The sequence below is a fragment of the Triticum dicoccoides genome, chromosome 2B (assembly GCF_002162155.2).
Source record: "Triticum dicoccoides isolate Atlit2015 ecotype Zavitan chromosome 2B, WEW_v2.0, whole genome shotgun sequence".
NCBI lineage: Eukaryota > Viridiplantae > Streptophyta > Magnoliopsida > Poales > Poaceae > Triticum > Triticum dicoccoides.
Genome location: NC_041383.1, coordinates 535487218 through 535505500, shown reverse-complemented (window position 1 = coordinate 535505500; position 18283 = coordinate 535487218). Strand labels below are relative to the sequence as shown.

Genomic DNA, 18283 nt, shown 5'->3' with positions numbered 1-18283 from the left:
CCCGGTCATCATGGATGATTCCTCAATGGAGCCCGTGGGGGTCAGCTTCAAGGTAGAGAACGTCGCTCGGAGGGAGCGGCGAAGGATGCGGTGCGAGCAGGAAGCGATAGAGAAGACAACTAGAGAAAGAGTTGGTGCAGAGATGACCGATGATGAGGACATGGACTTGGGTGCGTCCGATCTAGTGATTGTCATCGATTTGTTCATCGTGGCCGCGGGAAGGAAGAAACCGTCGACACAACTCGAGTCTGTTCCGGCCTCCTAGCGACCAGGCATCCCGGATGGCTTCCCAGAAGATGTCATCGTTGAGGAGACGGTGCATGAACCGCTGCAACTCTACAGGCAATGGACAACGTCGGGCAATGCTAGCACCGATCATGCCCACCTTCTATTTGACAATACTCTCGACCAAGATCTGGTACGTTCTTTGCCCATATGACATTTGCATTAGTTGCTTCATTTGCCGCACATACCATTGGATCAATCTAGGGATGGTAGTTCAGTTGCAATGCATATGCATATTGTAGGATGAATTCATGCTAAACATGATCAATGATGGTCAAGAGCCTATGCATTTTAACTTGAGGAATACCCATTCCCCTTTGTTTGAAGTCGGGCAAACGTCGCACACTAAAACAAAAGGTAGTTAAGCCAAGAGGTACGACATTCGCACCCTTTGAAGATGTGGTGTTGGTTGAATCTTGGTTGGGCACAAGCATGGATCCAATATATGGAACCGAGCAAAAGAGCATCAAGTATTGGCAAAAAAATGCTATAAACTCTACCATGATCAGCAAAAGCACTACGTGGAGCCAAACCCTATCCATACCACCCACAATGAGGGATTCTCCAACATAGATGGTCCACCTTCCATGAGAGCGTCAACTAGTTTGTTGTTTTACTATATACAAGTGGTTGGCCGGAACCAAAGTGGCATTGGATTCCAAAGCCATGCAACTTTGGCAACGAGTTTGTACCAACAAACTAAGCGCAAGGCATTCACTTTGTCCCATTGTAGATTGAAATAAAATGGGAAAGCAAAGTGGCAAACCATCACTGAGAAGCTCAAAACTGACCCCAAGAAGATGAAGAAAAATAATGACCCTGGCTCCCATTAATCAATTGGACTAGATGGCGAAGAAGAGCAAAGTCGAGGCTCCCATTAATCAATTGGACTAGATGGCGAAGAAGAGCAAAGTCGAACGGCAGACGTACAAGCTATCGTGCAAAAGAGAAACCGACAGATGACGAGAAACAACTAGGAGAAGGAGAGGGACACACGTGATGGCGTTGCAATCAAAATGTCTGCCATATGGACGAGCATTTTTTTCCGCCAAGGAGGTGAAGAAGGAGAAGAGGTACATGCTCTTCATAGGTGTGCAACGGGAGGTGATGAAGTTTGACTGGAAGAGGGTGAAGGAGAAGTTGAACATTGAGAGGGAGAGAATAGACTTGGAGAAGTAAGAGAATATGCAAAATAAGAGCTTGAAAAGGCGGCGACATTGCAAGGAATTGAGCTCGGGAGAGAGAAATTGAGACTTGTGAGAGAAACAGAGGAGTCGAAGATCATATTGCAAGACACTAGCCTCTTAGATGATGCAGACAAGAAGTGGTTGAGCAACATAAAGAAGAGGATTAACGAGCATAACAATGAAGGCGTTTGATTCATTCATGTATCGCAAATCTATGTATGTATAAATTGTTGAATTTTATTTTGGCATGTGTTGAATTGTTGAAGCATGGTTTATTCTGTTTTGTTGAATTATTCAACTGGTGATGATTTGTGCTATATAATGGACATGCATAAATTTACATGGATTTTGTTTAGAATCAAATTTACATGGATATGAAGGTTTACACACAGTATGAAAAGTGTGGTCATCCGGGACGACAACGTTTAGGGATTTAAATTTGCCGAATGGGTTCTAGCTGCTCTTGTAGTCCAAGTCGTCTCACATTGCACATGAACATGCGGTCCGTTGGCTCGTGGCCACTTGTTAATGATTCAAGTGTTATTTTCAAGAAACGGACAATTCAATCCATGCGCGACTGTGACTGGACATATTTTGGCTAGTGCCAGGTACCCTGCAGCCCGGGTAAACCACCATGCATAGCAGAATTTGCCTCGTTGTTTATCACATGTGTACAGTCTCGTGACCAGTGAGCCCGGGCAAGTGCCCGGGGTGGCCGGGCGCTGGCTCCGCCACTGCCCCTAGTGGAGTACTAGTAATTTCCACAAGGTTTACATTTCAAAACAGCTGTCGCCCCCACAAGCCATACATTGATCTCTACTTTAAATAAGCTTAGTAGCAGTGGATTATTCGTTGCATTATTGGAAGCGATGTGTAGCAGGAGGAGGTCCGTCGCCTACTTCGCCCACGGCAGCCACCGGCTGCTCCCAGCGGACGCTGATGACGACGGCGAGTTCACGTGCGACGGCTGTCTGGTTGCCGGCGCTGGGCCCCGGTACCTGTGCGGCCACCCCGGCTGTGGCTTCAAGCTCCACGAGGTATGCGCGCGCAGCTTCCCCAGGACGCTCAAGTCCATCGTCCACTCCAAGCACAGGCTGAAACAGCGCGAGAGCGCCGCCGCCGCCACCGCGGACCACAGCACCGGCGGCGGCAACGTCAGGTGCGAGGTGTGCGGGGAGGACGTGAAGGGCGCGTGCTACGGCTGCAGCACCGGTGCGTGCGCCTCCGCGACAGTCGTCGTGCACCCGCTCTGCGTCCGCCTGCCGCCCGTGGCGCGGGGTCCGGCCGTGGCGCACCCCTGCGGCCACGACGCGTGGCTCGTCAAGAAGTCGGATGGCGGCGTGGCGTCCATGTGCGCGGCGTCGACGTGGCGTGGAGGTACCGGTGCGGGACGTGCCGGGTGGACGTGCACCCGCGGTGCTTCGTGCCGCCTGCGGACCAGTGCCGCGGCGGCGAGGCGTCGGCCATCTCCATGGGGAAGCGCTGCTGCCTTGTGTTTGGGCAGGACTTGACGAGCTGCCTCAACATCAGCTACTACTACCGTGGTGCTGGGTACTCTATAGTCAAAGAAAAAACAACCATGTTTCAAACAAAAACAGCATGATGTTGCTAGACTCCTCTATTCCACGTTACTACATATAGCAAATGGCATGGCATTTCTAATAAGAACAATCCGGTCATGCAAATGGAAGAAGAAGGTACCATGTCTCTTTCTATTTTCCTGAACTGGAACTAGCGGCCGCTTCCGCTCGCAGTCTCGCCATCACTGCAACGACAACAACCTCGCCGAGGACGCGCGCAGAAGCATCAATCCTCCGGGCGCAGCGGAGACCACAGCCACGAAACGCCGGGCCGAGGGCCCTCGGCCTGGCTCTCCGCAGCGCAGCCGCATCACGCGGTGGAGGTGGCCCCGCGCCCGGCAGCCCGGCCTCCGCGCCGTGCCCCCGCGCTCCTCCCGTGGCTGCGCTGCGCTCGGCTGCCTCCCGGCCACCGCGCCGAGTCCCACGCCCGGCCGTGCGCCGCGCTACGCTGGCCGCCCTGCGGCCCGGCCTCCGCCCGGCCACGCGCCCTCTTGCACGCAGCCAAGACCGCCCGACTGTGGCCGCCGCCCTCCAACCGCCGGCGTCGTGTAGGATGTGGGGGATCGAGCGGGGTGGTGCGGGCTTCGGGTCTCCGACCCTTATCCGTAACCGTCGCCTACTCTCTCTCTCTTATGCGGTGTGGCGGCGGGTGGGCTGGCCAAAGGCCGTGGAGGCCCAAGCCCAGGCGCCTGGCGTGACCTCCGGCCGCCTTCTCTGGGCTGGATTTCATCGATTTTTTCTCTCTTTGTTTTATCAACAGAACTAATTGCTGTATTTTCTGTTGAGTTTAAAATTCCAGAAATATGTCTATATTGATACTTGACATGTTCAATGTGTTTACCACATATCAGATTCTCTAGAACATGTTTTCCGCGATTGAGATTAAATTTTCTCGCACAACAATATAGATTTGCGATTGAGAATTATTATTTTCTCGCAAAACAATCTCATTGTGATTGAGATTAATTTTCTCTCGCAAAATATTAATTCACTTTGCTGAATTATCTTGCAACTTGATACAACATCATCTCATTTAATTTGAGGTATATACAATTCAAGTTCTCACTTGAACATCAAGTTTACAACATCATTACTATTCATTGATTACAATAGTAGTGTATTTCGTTGAGTACGATGCATTCCGGAATGTATGTATCTCCATGTTCGCTATATGTCGAGATTATACGTCTATTTGCAATTGAGATTTTCAATTTCTTGCAAATACATATGCAAAATTCAAAGTGTCATCCTTAGCAATTTGAGATTCACACTATTGATTTCGAGCCACCTTCTTGAAATCTATTAATTTTGCAACATTAAGACGTATTTATATTACGCAATATGTAATATAAATGAATTACCGGTTTTTCACCGGGAATGATATGTTCTATGTGTTTACCACATTGACATTCTTCATGAACATGTCACACCGGTCGAGATTGATTTTTCCCGCACAACAAACTTGTAAAATTTTGACAATAACATCTCCCTCATTATATTAGGAAAACACAAGGTGATGAGTTGGGTCTACTGCCCATGTGTAGACTATCTCTATTACTGTGAGATCTGTATGATCTTTAATGTGTTTATGTTCAGGTTGAGCATTTTCAAGTTATACACTTGAGTCAAATTTTTGCATTCTTATTACAAAACCATGATGGTTTTTAGTTTACTTCTTGTAAATTAATTATCTCTGGCTTGCCCTTATAAGTAATCGATGACTAACAATTTGAGGCACTTGCCCTCAATGGCCACAACTTACTTAAGCGGGTCATGGACATCAAGATCAGTCTTGCATCCCATGGGATAGCACGTGCAATCCAAGCCACGCTACCGGGATGCAGAGGACTTCAAGGGAAATGGTTTGAAACTCACTTCAAACCCTCAACCTAACACCATAAAGCTGTCACGGGACCCTATGAGCATGGAGAGCATAATGGTTGAATATGCATCAACCGACATGTTTGGAGACTATACATTTAGTCCTTAGTCTCCTTGGTGATCTATTTATTTATGTCCATTTATGATGTTCTAATAAGAACATGATTATTGTTGTCATCATATATTGTATATCACAATATATTATATTAGCACTTTGATACAAATTCAATTGTATATATCCTATATATCCGACAGTGATTTTCTTGAGAATCTTCATGTCTATATATAGATTTCTATGGGAGTCAATCCGATGAAAAATGTATGTGCCTTGTGGGCATATGCACCACAAACTCTATACTCAGGGAAGTCCAATGTTTCCACTCTCACTGAGAGAAGGAGATATTTTAAAATCGCTATATGCGATGAGGTATTTGTTGGCTCAACTCGAGTCATATTTACTATCCCTGTGGGTACTCGAGTAACGTCAGGATGCTTCATTGCTTCCCAAGTTTAACTCGTACCCTACTAAGCTATAGAGATATTTGTCAAAATGGTTTCCATAGCGAAACTTATGCTGACAAGAAAGAGAAATACATTCTCTTTACCATATGCAACGGATATGGCAAGCACATTTTCTATGTATCATCTGGATTGTACTACACATACTACAAAACCCGTAGCACATGTTGCGCCCAAGATAGTTTTCTAAAATGTCTTGTACATGAAAAACTTGGCATACTCACCTTGGTCATCGAGACATTGGGTTGAAACCGAAACTATTAGCAATTCCATTGGTTTATGATTATTATGATGCTAAAGTCTAACAATATTTGGATTTTGTGTGCACTACATATGACACAGGGAAGCTAATTTTAAGGATGGCGCACCTTAAAGTTTACGCTGAACCACTCAGACTCCTTGAATGCATCAAGTCGAAGTAAGTGGTTTTTCCCAACCATTGACTAGACTATTCAGGTATCCATGGTTTTTCCAAAGACACATCTACATGATGGTCTCAAGTGTGCTTTATTCACACGAAACCATTGATTCATTATCCTGACATCGATTTCAAGCAAGTCGAATGGATAGCATTTGCAGAATTCTCCTTGAGTGCCTTTTTCTATGGCCCTCGGATTGAAGTTTAGCAATTTGTCCTAATGTCTAGACTCAAAATGGTTTGGTAGAATCCCATCCAAAGAATTGAGCTCATTGCATGATCTTTACTTTGAAATTGCAACTTACCAACTTTACGTTGGAGTCATGGAGTTTTACACGCTCATGACCAGACTGCATAATTTTATTCCTCTCTATCTTTGATACGTGGAAATCTACCAAGTATTTCCTATCTGCGGTAATTCGGTAACACACTGATATCATCACCCCGACATACATCATTGGTCCCTCAACATATAGTTGGGATCTATGTGAGGAGTAACTGTATTACCGTCAATACCTCAAGCCCCTCACATGGGGAGTTATTCAAGGCCAGTATGTTGATTCAATGAGGAATATTTCCAGGCATTAGGGGGAGAATTCAAGTACCATAAAGAATGCCAGGAAAATAGTGAAATGCTCAACACATTTCTGCCTCATATCCATGCAATCAAAGAGCTGAACCATGTGTTCAGAAGATTTGCAACATATTGCAAATAACCTGCCAGATTCATTTACTGACTATAAAGGTGTCACACAATCCTACAATCCTACAAAGTATGCCTGAAAGAGTGGAGGTACCAACAAAATCCACTCCACTCCCCGTTCAAAGCAACAGGGGGATATGTATGGTAGAAGTACATCAAGATTCAGCTTCTCGCAAGCAAGGATATCAAGACCTGTGAATCAGTAAATGCAAGTCAAATTCACGTTGGCAGACACCTAATGGGTAGTATACACCCAGTGGACGGGAAACCTCCACCAACCCAGGTCATAGTGCACACAATGACCGGGATATTGGAATACCCGACTTAGCCGCATTGGGAAATCGCGAGCAGTCACCTTGGGTAACGATATTTCCATCAACTCTACATTGATATATAGATTCTGGAGAAACATATAACCGGAAGTCTACAATTGTCGACATACATTTTTCAACTAGATTGCAAAACCTTTCACATGATTCAGGTCCAAAGACCATGGCCATGGCAAAGTGTGAACAACACTCGGACTGAACTCAAGCAAAGGGTATAATCTAGGTAGAAATGATCTTGCTCAATAATGGGAAGGTATTCATAAGAAATACCTACACCAGTTTTCTTCTGGAAACAGAATTGAGAAGAACGAGGTGGTGAAACAAAGAGCAAGTATTGTAGCACAAGGGTTTACGCAGATACCTAACTATTCTCCAGAGATGGAATCTCATTCCGATAACTTATATCATTGGCAGTACAAAATCATCTATCTCTGCAGTTGATAGATGTAGTGATCACATATCCATGTGGCTCACTAGATTCAGACATGTATGATTGATTTCCAATGGAATCTCAATTCTGAATCGAAATACAAAATGCAACATACATTGTGTAAAAATCAGTAAGTCACCATATGACTTATTGTTGTCGGTACATTTGGTACAACCGACTTAGTGAGTTCCTTTCCACAAGGATTACTCCTACAATGATGGTTATCCATGTTTGTCTGTCATACACAGTGATTACTCCTGCAATGACGATACATGTAATCATCTAAACGACGGAGTTTAAATGAAGGATTTGGGTAAAACCAAGATACCGCTCGTTACTACAACTTGAGCACCTTCACTCATACATTTTGGTACACTATGTTGTCTATATCCAAAATATATTGGAGAAATTCATTGTGGACAAGTCTTATACATCCATAACTCTCATGGTGGTTCATTCTCTAGACATAGAGAAAGATCTATTTAGACCAAGAGATGATGGAAATGAAATATTGGGACTCATGCCATTGGATCCACCAAACACAATTGGTTGGTACTCAAGAATATCTTTCGATATCTTCAAGGCATCAAACATCTTGTCCTGGTTTTTCAGTTTCACAGAAATGTGAACACCGATAGCATTGGATACATGGATTAGATCCCACTATATCAAATTGTAGACAAGCTTAGTGTTCCTACTAGGTGTGGTAGCCCTCTCATGAAGAGTCTTCGAGACAGACCTCATGACTACATCCACCAACCATCATCTCAAGGATAATGTTTCTTGTGTTGCCCGGATGCAAACAGGTTACATAATAAGCAATATTGCTATATTGCATATCTTGCAAGTTAAATCATGTGACTGATTTATTCATGAAGTTTCTACCAACTTTTCACGGAATTGGTATGTGACGGCTTCGAATTTTGCAAGAATCAGGGGGAGTATCTTCCTGAATTGTTCATGTTCAATGCATCATATTATACTCTTTTTCCCTTCATGAGTTTACTTTATAGGTTCTCATAAAGGTTTTTAATGAGGTAATATCAACACATGGTCATATGTCATACTTTCTGTTTTCCCCACCGGGGTTTTTAGGAAAGTATATACGGCATATTTATTGTTCTCTAAACTCTATGAATTTTCTCATATTGAATTGAAAGAGACAATAACCATTATCTCCTTATTTTTTCCACTGGGTTTGAAGGAGTTTTGGCAGCATATCAAACAATATCTCCTCATATTTTTCCCACAGGGTTCTTGGAGGAGAATTTAATCAAGATAATGGATCTTAATGCAGTCAAGCGGTGATTAGGGGGAGTGTTAAGAATAATTAACTCATCGTTAATTAGGGGATAATCCCCGCTCTCCCCGTGCATGTAATCGCACGATGTGGGAACCGTCACGAGCGGCGGTCAACTCGCTCATCACCGGCACCACCGACGAACACGCATCAATACTGTTTGAAGTAATGTTCAGGAAAAATAATGATTTGAGGGGGAATAACAGGATAGAAGGTCAGATGTGGGTCCCTCGTGTCAACGGTCAAACAAAATGTGTTGGTTTAAGCTGCCTCATCAGCATGGACGTGTGGGCCAACCCAGTCATAAATGGGTTTAAACAAACCTAATTGGTAGGAGTACTAGGTAGTAGTTTTTGGCGTGGATTAAGAAATTTTGGGTATGTTTTTGCTATTTTTTGTACAATAGATTCTTCCTAGGGCTGGTTGAAAGTGGTAGTTTTTTGTTAAATACTCTACGTATTGTAAGTAGGAGGTTTCTCCCTGGAGCGTCGCCTCTTGGAACCGTTGTCCCCTTTGGAGACGTCTGTACATGTTGTATATAAGGATCCATCACTATCAATAAAGACGACTTGATTCACTTTACAACTCTTTCGATCGTTCGTTCTTATCGATCTCGAACATAATACAATGCTCTACTGCGGGGAAGTTAAAACTTTGCATCATGGCAAGCATTTGCTTGCCCTCCCATACAGAAAATTTCAGTTTACATAAAAGCTTCAAAGTTCAGCTTCTGATATTTGTTGTCCGCGACTGTGATAGATCTTCAGTTTTGAAACTACTGCTTCACTCTGCCATGATCATTATTCATGATGCTCACCTTGCCCTCTTCCTGCAAGCAGTGACAGAATAAGAAAACCATGCTAGATACCTAACAGTTCCAGGTAGCAAATGGGCTAGTCCTCTGGAAACTTCAATGATATGCATAAATGCAAGTTTGGCAGTCAATGGGCTGGTCCTCCGGAAACAAGACATTATGGAGTCTTTTTGGGGAGCTCATGTTTATGTTTGCAACTGCTACACAATTTGCTGAATTGCAAGAATTCATCTAGATCACACATCACAATTCAGATCTCGCTGTGTATTTATATCGTTTCCACATTTCATCTATACAAAGACAACTTGATCAAGAAGGATGCTTACAGAGCTAACTAGATTGGTTTTGTAATCCTGCTAAACAGATAGAGGCAATGTATTCCAAAAGGGAAAATAAGCTCATCAGAAGCAAGAAAAATTACGAGAATGACATTGCAATCTGGCTCAGCGGGAAAATCAAATCATAAACGTTAAGCAGGAACAACTATGGCAAATAGCATGGCCATGAAAATTACAGTGACACTTTTACTATAGCTTCTTTTAGGAGGATTAAAATCAATGGCAAAGTCACATTGTGGCTGTGGTGTGAAGCACCATCACATGTTTCTGGTGACCATATCCTGTGAAGCTTCACCTCAAGCTCAGAAGGTATCATAACCAGAAATGACAAATTTGTCATATCCTGGCACTATGTTCAAGACAAAGACTTTTTTTGTTTGTAAACGATAAGAGTGATGTTCTGTCTCAAAAAGTGACCAGGTTGGCATGAAAAGGCAATAATGTGCAAGCAGGATAAAATGGTCAAGTTACAACTTTTGTGGACGGCAAGCCAATGAGAATGCTATTCTCCATAATATTCCTTTTTATGATGTTTTTCAGAACTTCACCAAAATGTTGGGTGCTTTACTGAAACAATTGCTTCACAAAAGAATCAGCAATTTGCAGCTGAGAGGAAATGCAATTCATAACTTTCAAAGCATTATATTTGTTGTTCTGTACTGCTGCTTTAAGAAGTTATTACTATTTTTAGGGTTAAGAAGTTGTGAATTTTATTAGCCATTGAGGATGCCATTCTGCGGAGTCCTATCCATAACTAAAACTTATCATCCCTTATGCGTATGCATAAAAGAAATATATGACAGAATATGTTTCCTCCTTCCATGCATGCAACTCACAGCTGTAAATAAAATGTACCACATGCTTGCTTACAAGAAATTATATGCAGATTTCAACAATCTCGAATGATGAACCTACCAAAGTTTTTCAAGAGAATTGCTACAACGAAAAATACCTTGTGCCAAAATTAGCATGTCATGATTAACTTAGATAAATGTACGGACAACAACTAATAATCATAGGTGCAAACTGTGTTGTTACACATATGCGAAACATTTTTTTCTTTCAAGAATGGTATGAGCAGCCCTTGTATTCATATAGATCACCTATCACTGGTTTGGGCATTGTCAGATTAATATAGTAAAAAGTTGGCAATCAATCATACTAAGAAATTATGACCAACTGGTTCCATGCCCAAACAAATGCTTACAAAGTGAAGTGAACAAGAATTCACGAACTATTTACAACATAAAAGAGGGAAAGTTAGATGTGTATGAACAAGAAATACTCTGTTTTGAACTTTGATGCTCTGATCATACCTGGTTCGCATTCATAGGCTGCTCAAGCTCAAGTCTGTGGGCTGACATTCGAGCAATCTCAGAGATGGCCGTGTCGCGGACCTGCATATCATCACCAGCAAGCTCCTCGTATGCAGCCTCGAATGCTTCCTGCCAGAACCGTGGAAGGCGTACCTCATCGCTGGTGCGTGTGTACATGTCCCACATCCGACCAACTAATTTCTCCCTTTCCTCCATCTCCTGCTCAGTTATAACAAGCCTATTTTCATTCAGAATCCAATAACCAAACAACTATAGTGTTGTGCTTTCTAATGCCAACTACCAATACAATGAACACCTTCTCAAATGACAAGAATTTTTTGGTGCACAAAATTTGGGGGTGTTGTGGCTACACTTGAGTTAAAGTAAGAGAAGAAGAAAAAATATCGCAAAAAAAGTTGAAAAATAATTAAGGAAAACGTGTAGGAGGAACTACGTGTTCTAAGAAATGCATTTGACTTAGAAAACTTAGGCCATCGCTTAGTTCCTGGCGAAATTACGATTTGCTAAAATGTAGCAAGAAAATTGTGGCATTTGTCAGACATTAGAATATAAGAAATGTCTTCCGGATAAAGGATTTGCTTAAACATTTAAGGATTTGTTTTCCAAAGGAATCTCTACTCCTAATGGAGCAGTTGGTGAATAGTCTCCACGGTTTATTTTCGCTGGGTTTTTTTCGTCTCTCCTCCCACCACCCCCTCCCATCCTGGTCTATCGGTTTATTTTTCTCTCCACTCTTTATTACAACCAGGACTTTCCTAACGTATAACAAATCACGGATCTAACTTTCTTAAATTATTCATATCAATTGATTCCTTTTATTGGTTCAATTTGTCTTAGGAAACAAATAACAAACTTTTAAGAAACAAATAATAGATTTGAATCTAACTTTCCTAACTTATTTAAATCAATCGATTTCTCTCATTAGTGAAATTTGTTTTAGGAAACAAGTAACAGACACGTCACAAACTTTCCTCCCAATAAATAGTTTCTTAACATTTGCAAACTTTCCTAATTAGACACGTCACAAACGGGCAGGTACTGATATCATGTTACCAAACAATAAAACCCCATTTGCATAGAAATCAGTTCAAAATCCTAACTTTCCTAAATTTTTACTTTCCTTGATAACATCCAATATCTCCTATGTTTTCCACCTATTGAAGGAAATCACCCCTCCATCGATATTAGCATTTTTTTGGAATGAGATCTCCGGGTTATGATTTTTTTGCGATTCTTTCCAATTGTGACCTCTCCTTCCGCTCCGGCTCCTTCTCGCATAATCACCTCCACCACAGCCAGCTAACGCCACCCTAGACCTCTTGCCTCTCCACACCTTCTCCGCCACCTCCTCCTCGTACTCCATTGACAATCCCTCCGCCACGTTTGTCCACAATGGTGTCGAGGGCATGGCGCAACAGCGTACCAGTGGTAGAGCAGCGCATAGCAGCAGGAAGAAGCACGCAGCAGGCGAGGCGAGCGGCCGACGGTGGAGGGCAGAGATGCGACCGGCGTGGCTGAGGGGGCGGCTGGCAGAAGATGGCCGCGACAGGAGGTGGCGCGAGGTAGGGGCGCGACAGCGGGGCGAGCGAAGGGATAGGCGGCAGCAGACGGGCGAGCGCAGCCAGCGAGAGTGTGACGCGCGGCCAGGGTGTGCGTCGCGCGGGGCACAGTGGTGCGGTGGCTGTGGCGAGCGTGATGGCAACGGCGGGCGCGATGGACGCGGTGTGGCACGTGCGTGGGCATGGAGAGCCAGAGAGGGAGTGGCCCCGCGGGCGCGGAAGAAGAGCTGAAGGCTCGGGCATGGGCGCGCATAGGAGCGGGCATGTGCCACGGGGTCAATCCGAGGAGCTCAGTGGCTACCCCTGCAATGGCCATGGCGGACGGCGGTTCTCGGCCATGGCGAAATACCTAACGAGAGCAAACGAGAGGGGAAATTGAGGAAAGGCAAGAGGAGATCACGGCGGTGTCAATGGCACCCTAGGGGAAGACAGGGGAGCTCGGGGCGGCGCGGATCGAACGACAATGTCGCGGTGGCCGAAGGTTGAGGAAGACGGCAACGACGTCGATCTAGGGGTGCTGGACTTGATCTCGTTGGCGCAGACGAAGTAGTGGAGGCATTCGGAGCTCCTCGACAAGCTCCTAGCCAGCAGGGAGGGCAGTGGCCGTGTGGACGGGGTCGGTCATGGTGGCCGTGGCATCTGACTTCGTCCAGATCACCGGGATCGAGCGAGCGAGGAGGAGAAGTGGATCTGGGAGGGGACGTCGAGGAGGAGTGAGGCCATGGGGGTAGGGGAGGCAGGGCGTCACCCTTATCCATTCCCCTTCGATACCGGCGAGGTGGTCGGGCGGGAGCCCGGCTCTGTAGCGACGGGCTCGGGGAACAGGAGAAGACGGCCGTGCGGGGACTAGACCACTGGGCCGGTTCGGTGGCAAGGCCCGGGGGTAGGGGGAATCCCCTTTTTCATCGTCCTTTTGGTTTTTAATGTATTCTAATCCGTTTCTCCTTTTTAACACCATTTTCTATTTATTCTTATATCAACTAAATGGATTTTGTTAATTGTGAAACTATGCACACAATTCGAGCACAATATTTTTAGGTGGCACAAAAAGCTTGGGGCCAAAAGGAAATACATAAATTTAGGTTTATATTTAATTGGTTATTTTAACTACTGTTGAACCTCTTATTAATTTGACAAGATTTAATTTTTGGGTCAATAATTTTGGGCTCAACATGTCAAAAATCAGTGGAATTTATAGAATATGGTGAACATTTTAGTTTTACTGTTTGACGAAATAATTTATTTGACTTTATATTAAATTTGAATTGGGCTTTGATTTTTATCAAGTGGCAGTTTGGCTTAGCAAGCCTGATGACATGGCATCATTAGGGGGAGGTCATTGTAACTAACTAGTTGAGGTGTTACATAATCTTCCCATTTCTGAAATTTCATTGTTAAATGATTGGGGAATATATCACACTATCCATTAGTTCAGTTAAGCTCACCATAAGTCCACACATTATTGCCAATTGAGTAAGTCTTATTGGCGGGAAGAATAGGCTATGTGGGTGTGTTAGAGAGAGAGAGGGAGAGAGAGTGAGGAAGAGGGAGGGGGAGAGAGTGTGTGAGGATTTGATGGTAAAAAAGATCGCCAATGTCATAATATTGAACTCTTAAAGCTAAAATGGCCCCGCTACAACGCACGGGCATTCTTCTAGTGTAGATAACGCAGCAATCCAGATGCCTTATTTAAAGCGCCTACTGATCCGGATACAAGAAGAGAATCTTCACGGGGTCGGGGCGTCGCTTGCGCGTACGAACAGACCATACAGCAAGCACTTGGCAGGTAAGAATACTATAGAGGGGGTGCGAAACGAACAAAAGCAAAAGAGAAATCTTACGAGGGAATCGAGATCGTCGCGGAGTGGCGCGTCGAGGTCCCCTGAGACAGCGGCGGCTAGGTCACCGGCTGACCAGCGGAGGGAGACAGAGGCGGCCGACATGGACCAGAGCGCGAGGAGCGCGATGGCGGCGAGGGCCCACACCTTGTACCGGCCCTTCCCGAGGAGCGCGGCCTCCGCGGCCCCGCCCGTGGAGGAGGCGGGGATGCTGATCTTGGTCGCCTGCAGAAGCGGCGCTGAGGCGTTGCCGTCGCCGGCGAGGGCCTTCATTGCTGCTGTCGGTGGGGTGGGGCGGGAGTGTGTTCTTAGCAGTGAGCCGGTGGCGATGGGGTTGGCTTTTGTAGTTAGTGAGGTTGGCCGCGTGGGCCCCGGTTCCGATCCGATGCCACTATGGAGAGCCGATGGTGGCTTGGTTGAGATTTGAGGCGAGCGTGGTGGTGGGAACTGAACGGCTCGGCTCTAGTGGAGAAAGACCATCCAAGCCAACACCACCTATAGCAAGTCAATCAAAAGAGTGAAATACATAAAGCCACCCTTAGCTGAAGAAAAAACACCACAGTAACGGCAGCTAGCAAAAAAATCACCAAACGCAGGATTTATCTTTGACAAAAAGCATTGACCATGTGTAGAACTGTTTGAGATCGAATCAAATCTTTGTCTATTGATCCGTTGAGAGTACAATTTATATGCGCTGGAGAGACGCGATGATCCAGAGGGATGCACCGGTTCCAGACAGAGAGGAGAGAGGCATCGGTTGCGGGAGCAACCTTACGACGCATACCAATTCCATGAACATATTTATGGAATGTAAAATTTGGTAGAGACTTGGTAAATAAATCAGTAAAATTTTCGCATGATTTAATTTGCAAGACGTTTATTTCCCCGCTTTGATGAAGATCATGGGGAAAAAACACTTAGGAGAAATATGCTTAGTGATATTACTCTTGATGTATCATGTTTGCATGTGTGAAACACAGGTCGCATTATCCTCATAGATAACGGTAGATGATTCTATCAAACCAATTCCACATGACTAACCAATTCCACATGACTGTTGTATGTGGTTTATCATTCTGCGAAGCCATACGCATTCACACGTTGCTTCAAATAATAAAATTATTTCAGAATGATTGGTAGATGTTGCTACCAGAGTCTGTTTCGAGGACTTCCATGATATAGCAGTACCACCATGTAGGAACACAAAGCCGGTCTATGATCTGGCATTATGGGGATCAGATAAATAGCCAGCATCCGCATATCCAATCATACCAGAGTCCTGATTTCTCTGGAACTGGAAAAATAGGCCAAGATCATTTGTGCCTTGGAGATATCGAAAGATATTCTTCACTCCAGACCAATGAGGTTTGGTGGGAGCTGCACTGTGCCTAGCAAGTAGATTTACTGCAAATGCAATATCACATCTCGTGCAATTTGCAAGATACATAAGCACTCCGACGTCACTGGGGTATGGAACTTCTTGTCCCAACACCTCTTCTCCATCGTCCCTTGGCCTGAACGGATTTTTCTCTACGTCTAGAGATCGAACCACCATAAGAATTTTAGATTGGTAGGAATTGCCCATATTGAATTTCTCCAATATTTTATGAATATAGGCAACTTCATGTACCATGATTCCTGAGGGAAGGTGCTCAAGTTGAATACCTAAGCAAAATTTGGTTTTACCCAAATCCTTCATCTCAAATCCCATCTTTAGATGATTACATGCTTCATAAATGTCTGGTGAGTTGCTAATGATGTTGAGATCATCAACATACACAAAAATGACGCAAAATCCTGTGGAGGACTTCTTGATGAAGACACATGGCCAATCAACACTATTGGAGTAACCTTTCTAAAGAAGGAACTCACTGAGTCGGTTGTACCACATCTGTCCCGACTGCCTTAAGTCATATAATGAATTATTCAGCTTTAGACAATACATTGCGTTTTGCAATTTTATTCGGGACAGAGATTTTGCCAGGAACCTTCATATATATGTCCGAATCTAGTGACCCGTAAAGATATGTGGTCACGACGTCCATCAATTGCATAGATAGATGATTTTGCACTGCCAAAGATATTAGATATTGGAAAGTGGTTCCACTCATCACTGGAGAATATGTTTTAGTGAAATCAATGTCGGGTTTCTGTGTGAAACCTTGTGCTACGGGCCTCGCTTTATATCTCACCACCTCATTGTTCTCATTCCATTTCCGGAGAAAAACCCATTTGAATCCCACAGGGAAAGCACTGGGAGGTGTCGATATTGCTTTAGTGAATACCTTTTTTGTTAAGCAAGGCAATTTTTGCTTGGATTGCATCCTTACATTTAGGCCAGTCGGAGCGCTTTTGGCACTCAAAGATAGTCCTTGGATCATGATCAGTGAGAAGGGTATCTGCAATCTTTTCAGTAAAATATATGTCAACTGTCATAGTCCGACGGTCAAATGATTCTCCAAAATCAGCATAGTTGATGGAAATTTCCTGCACCCCTAGTGACTCTTCATGATTGCCCCATACGCGGGAGTCCAGGTGTTCCGATGTCCCAGCTAGTGTGTGCAAACTGAAATTGGGTTGTGGAGGTTGCCCTTCCACTGGGTGTATACTACCCATCAGGTGTTTGTCAGCGTTGAGTCGACTTGCATTTACTGACTCCGAGGTTTTTCTCCTCGATTTCCTTTGCTGCTTGCTAAAAGCATGTTCCAGGTCAGAGGCCGTAGTACTCCCCCTCTTTTTAGGAACAGGGAGTTGATGGTTTTTATTGATACCTCCACTCTTTCGGGCGCATTTTTGGCCAGATTTAAGGATTTTGTAACACCTTTCAGATCAGTAAATGAATATGGAAGATTATTTGCAACATGTTGCAAATTAATGATCTTTCGAACTTGAAGTTCGACATCTTGGGTACGTGGATCAAAGGATGAAATGGCATGAGCATTCCACTCAATTTCTAGGCATTCTTTCTAGTACTTGGAATCTCCCCCTAACGGCGGAAAATGTTCCTCGTTAAATATGCAATCAGCGTGATGGGCTGTGAACAGATCCCCAGTCAGGGGTTCCAGGTACTTGATAATTGATGGTGATTTGTACCCCACATAGATCCCCAACTTCCTGTGTGGGGCCATAGATGTCCGCTGTGGTGGTGAGTTCGGGATGTATGCAACACATATGAACTTACACATATGGAAAATGCTAGGAGGATTTCCATGTACCAATTCTAGAGGGGAAGAACTGTGATATGCAGTTGGCCTCAATTGTATCAAGTCAGCAGCGTGTAAAACAGCGTGACCCCAACAAGAGGTTGACAAGTTGCAATTCATCAACAAAGGTCTTGCAATGAGTTTGATCCTCTTAATCAATGATTCGGCCAAACCATTTTGTGTATGGACATATGGAACACAGTGTTGAACTTCAATCCCCAAAGCCATGCAATAATCACTGAAAACACGTGAGGAGAATTATGCGGCATTGTCCATTCAAATTGGCTTAATGCGGCTTTATGGATAATGGGCTTGCAACTTAATGACTTGCCTCATTATCTTGGCAAATGCATGGTTCCATGTGGATAGAAGACACCATGTGACCATCGTGTAGATGTGTCAATGAGAACCATGAAATACCTGAAAGGTCTAGATAATGGTTGAATGGGACCACAAATGTCCCATTGAATACATTCAAGGAACTGAAGTGGTTCTACTTGTATTTTGAGGTGCGATGGCCTCAAAATTAGCTTTCCCATGGCATAAGATGTGCACACAAAAT

The 18283-nt window shown here is 44.3% G+C and overlaps 1 protein-coding gene and 1 pseudogene across 1 annotated transcript; one reads left to right on the top strand and one right to left on the bottom strand.

Moving 5' to 3' along the window:
• The first annotated feature begins 2091 nt into the window (after window positions 1-2091).
• LOC119364691 lies at window positions 2092-3083 on the top strand (annotated as a pseudogene).
• A 6075-nt stretch (window positions 3084-9158) lies between these two features.
• LOC119364690 lies at window positions 9159-14859 on the bottom strand. Its single transcript, XM_037630180.1, has 3 exons — window positions 14522-14859; window positions 11101-11319; window positions 9159-9461 (listed from the first exon to the last, which is right to left on the bottom strand). The coding sequence occupies exons 1-3, from the start codon at window positions 14789-14791 to the stop codon at window positions 9408-9410; spliced, it is 543 nt and encodes a 180-aa protein (XP_037486077.1). The 5' UTR covers window positions 14792-14859; the 3' UTR covers window positions 9159-9407.
• Window positions 14860-18283: the final 3424 nt, after the last annotated feature.